The 3,837-nt window shown below is 53.3% G+C and overlaps 1 protein-coding gene across 1 annotated transcript; it reads left to right on the forward strand.

Annotated features, from left to right (window-relative positions):
• Positions 1–363: 363 nt before the first annotated feature.
• Positions 364–1,290, forward strand: LOC311216561 (olfactory receptor 14C36-like; the record flags this gene model as incomplete). The annotated part of the gene is made up of 1 exon (XM_084298085.1): positions 364–1,290. One exon carries the CDS (start codon positions 364–366, stop codon positions 1,288–1,290), a length of 927 nt encoding a protein of 308 aa, XP_084154211.1.
• Positions 1,291–3,837: the final 2,547 nt, after the last annotated feature.

The following is a 3,837-nucleotide window of genomic DNA, read 5'->3' on the forward strand; positions in this document are numbered from 1 at the left end:
GGCCTGTGCACTTCTCAGATCACTGCAGATTTCCTTTTACCTGTTGCTGTAGACCAGGACTGACTGCTGCAGAGCCCACAGCACAGCCCCCTGCCTCTTGTGGCACCCTCAGAGCATCAAGCAGAGGTAAGCCAAGCAGCTGCAGAAAGCTCTTCCTGTGAAAGGAATGGGAAAGAATGTGTTGTGTGTGACTGTTCTATGAGACGTGCAAAGTATTTTGGTCAGAGAAGTCCTTAAATTTTACAATGTCATTTCTTCTTCTGGACAGACTACCTTGCCCAGGGGCAATAAATGTGTAACAGCAGCTCTATCACCGAGTTACTCCTGCTGGCATTCGCAGGACCCCATGCCCAGAATGAGCAAATGCCCAACAGCAGCTCTGTGAGTGAGTTCCTCCTGCTGGCATTCGCAGACACGCGCGAGCTACAGCTCCTACACTTTGGGCTCTTCCTGGGCATTTACCTGACTGCCCTGCTGGGCAACGGCCTCATCCTCACTGCTGTAGCCTGCGACCACCGCCTCCACACCCCCATGTACTTCTTCCTCCTCAACCTCGCCCTCCTCGATCTGGGCTCCATCTCCACTTCTGTCCCCAAAGCCATGGCCAATTTCCTCTGGGATGCCAGGGTCATTTCCTACACAGGATGTGCTGCACAGGTCTTTTTGCTAGTCTTTTTGATTTCATCAGAATTATCTCTTCTCACCGTCATGGCCTATGACCGCTACATCGCCATCTGCAAGCCCCTGTACTACAGGACTCTCCTGAGCAGCAGAGCCTGTGCCACCATGGCGGCAGCTGCCTGGGGCAGTGGCTTTCTCCACGCTGTGCTGCATACTGCCAATACATTTTCACTGCCTCTCTGCAATGGCAATACCCTCAACCAGTTCTTCTGTGAAATCCCCCACATCCTCAAGCTCTCCTGCTCAGACTCCTACCTAAGGGAAGTTCAAGTTCTTGTGGTTACTGCTTTTCTATTTGGGGGTTGTTTTGTTTTCATTGCTCTGTCCTATGTGCAGATCTTCAGGGCTGTGCTGAGGATCCCCTCGCAGCAGGGACGGCACAAAGCCTTTTCCACATGCCTCCCTCACCTGGCTGTGGTTTCCCTCTTTATGAGCACCATCATGTTTGCCCAGCTGAAGCCCCCATCCATCTCTTCACCATCCCTGGACCTGGTGCTCGCAGTCCTGTATGCAGTTGTGCCTCCAGCAGTGAACCCCCTCATCTACAGCATGAGGAGCCAGGAGCTCAAGAATGCCATATGGAAACTGATGGGCAGGTGTTTTTCATAACCAATAATATTCTTGCCTCTCTTCTTCTGAAAACAACTGAAAACGTTACTCATGATAGGCCATGCCAATTCTTTGATCTTGTGTTGCTGTTAGTTTCCACTAATATCCTGAGTAATTTTGTTCACTTAGAAGTAACATTCTTCATTTTGGTTCATTATTCTATTTCCCTCCTAAAAGAGTGTCGTGGTTCCGCTCGAGTGGGCAGCCGAGCTCCACCACAGCCGCTCTCTCACTCCCCCTCCTCAAAGAGGAATGGGGAGAAAAGATGTGAAAAGGGCTCAAGGATTGAGATAAGGACAAGAAAATCACGCAATAATTATTGTAACGGGCAAAACAGACTCAGCATAAGGAGATAGTAAGATTTATTGCTCATCACTAACAAGCTAGAGAAGTGAGAAAAAAAGGAAAGAAACCAAAAGCACCTTCCCCCCCCGTCCACCCTCTTCCACCTCCTCCCCCTGAGTGGCGCAGGGGAACGGGGGAATGGGGGTTATGGTCAGTCTACAGCACTTCTTCTCTGCCGCTCCTTCTTGGTCACTCTCATCCCCTGTGCTGTGGGGTCCCACCCACGGGATGCAGTCCTTGCTGAACGGATCCAGCGTGGGCTTCCCACAGGCAGCAGCTCTTCCAGAACTGCTCCAGATATGGGTCTGTACCACAAGGTCCATCCCTCAGAAGAAAACTGCTCCAACCTGGGTCCCCCACGGGCAGCAGCTCCTGCCAGGTCACCTGCTCCTGCGTGGTCTCCTCTCCACGGGCTACAGGTCCGGCCCGGAATCTGCTCCGGCAGGGGTCTTCCGCAGGCAGCAGCCTCCGTCGGTGCAGGGCCACCTGCTCCACCGTGGTCTCCTCCACGGGCTGCAGCACGGAACCCTGCTCTACCGTGGTACTCCATGGGCTACAGGGAGACAGCCTGCTTCACCATGGTCCTCACCACAGGCCGCAGGGGACTTCTGCTCTGACACCTGGAGCACCTCTCCCCCTCCTTCTTCACTGACCTAGGCACCTGCAAGGCTGTTTCTCACTCCCTTGACTCTCCCGGCTGCTGTGTGGCGCAGCGTTTTTTTCCCTGTCTTAAATATGCTCTCACAGAGGTGCAAAACAACATCGCTTATTGGCTTGGCTCTGGAAAACAATGGGGCCCTTCCCAAACATGGGGCAGCTTCTAGATCTTTCTCACAGAAACCACCCCTATGGCTCCCTGCTACCAAAACCTTGCCACGTAAACCCACTACAAAGAGCCATGCCTAAACACCCACATCTGCTTTCAGAGTTGCCGTCACATTAGAACGTGCTCAAAGAGAGTCCCAAAGGCTCCCTGTGACATAGGAAGTGCTGGGTGTAGTGGGTTTACATGGCAAAGTTTTGGTACCAGGGGGTCATAAGTGTGGCTTCTGTGAGAAGGACGTAGAAGTTGCCCCATGTTAGGTAAGGACCCCATTGCTGACAAGAGATGAGCCAATAAGTGATGTTGTTTTGCACCTCTATGAGAGCATGTTTAAGGCATGGAAAAAAAAATGCTGTGCCACACAGCAGCTGGGAGAGGGAGAGGAGTGATGAACAGTCTTGCAGGTACCAAAGTCACTGAAGAATGAGGGGGAGGGGTGCTCCAGGCGTCGGAGCAGAAGTCCCCCATGGCCTGTGGTGAGGACCATGGTGAAGCAGGCTGCCCACCTGCAGCCCATGGAGTACCACGGTGGAGCAGGGTTCCACACTGCAGGCCATGGAGGAGACCACAGTCGAGCAGGTGGACCTGCACTGAGTGAGGCTGCCGCCTGTGGAAGACCCCTGCCAGAGCAGATCCCAGGCCAGACCTGTATCCCGCGGAGAGGAGACCACGCAGGAGCAGGTGACCTGGCAGGAGCTGCTGCCCGTGGGGGACCCAGGTTGGAGCAGTTTTCTCCTGAGGGATGGACCCCGTGGTACAGACCCATATCTGGAGCAGTTCTGGAAGAGTTGCTGCCTCTGCGCAGCCCACGCTGGATCCGTTCAGCAAGGACTGCATCCCGTGGGTGGGACCCCACGGCACATGGGACGAGAGTGATTGAGAAGGAGCAACAGAGAAGAAGCGCTATAGACTGACCATAACCCCCGTTCCCCCATTCCCCTGCACCACTCAGGGGGATGAGGTGGAAGTAGTTGGTTGGGGAAAGGTGCTTTTGGTTTCTTTCCTTTGTTTCTCACTTCTCTAGTTTGTTAGCAATAAGTACTATCTCCCTATGCCGAGTCTGTTTTGCCTGTCACGATAATTACTGTGCGATCTCCTCATCCTTATCTCAACCCTTGAGCCCTTTTCATCATATTTTCTCCCCATTCCTCTTTGAGGAGGGGGAGTAAGAGAGCAGTTGTGGTGGAGCTTGGCCGCCCACCCGAGTAAAACCACCACAACGACACAACCCTTTTGTAACAGCACAGAAGCATCTTCCTGGAGAACACCAGGAGCTTTGTGGTGCACCCAAACCTTTCTAGGTATCCAAACAATCCCCTCATGCTCCAAAGCACATCCCTTGACATGCAAGATTCAAGCCAGGGAACCCAAGCACCTCC

Source organism: Netta rufina (genome assembly GCF_964035555.1).
Source record: "Netta rufina genome assembly, chromosome: 18".
Classification (NCBI taxonomy): domain Eukaryota; kingdom Metazoa; phylum Chordata; class Aves; order Anseriformes; family Anatidae; genus Netta; species Netta rufina.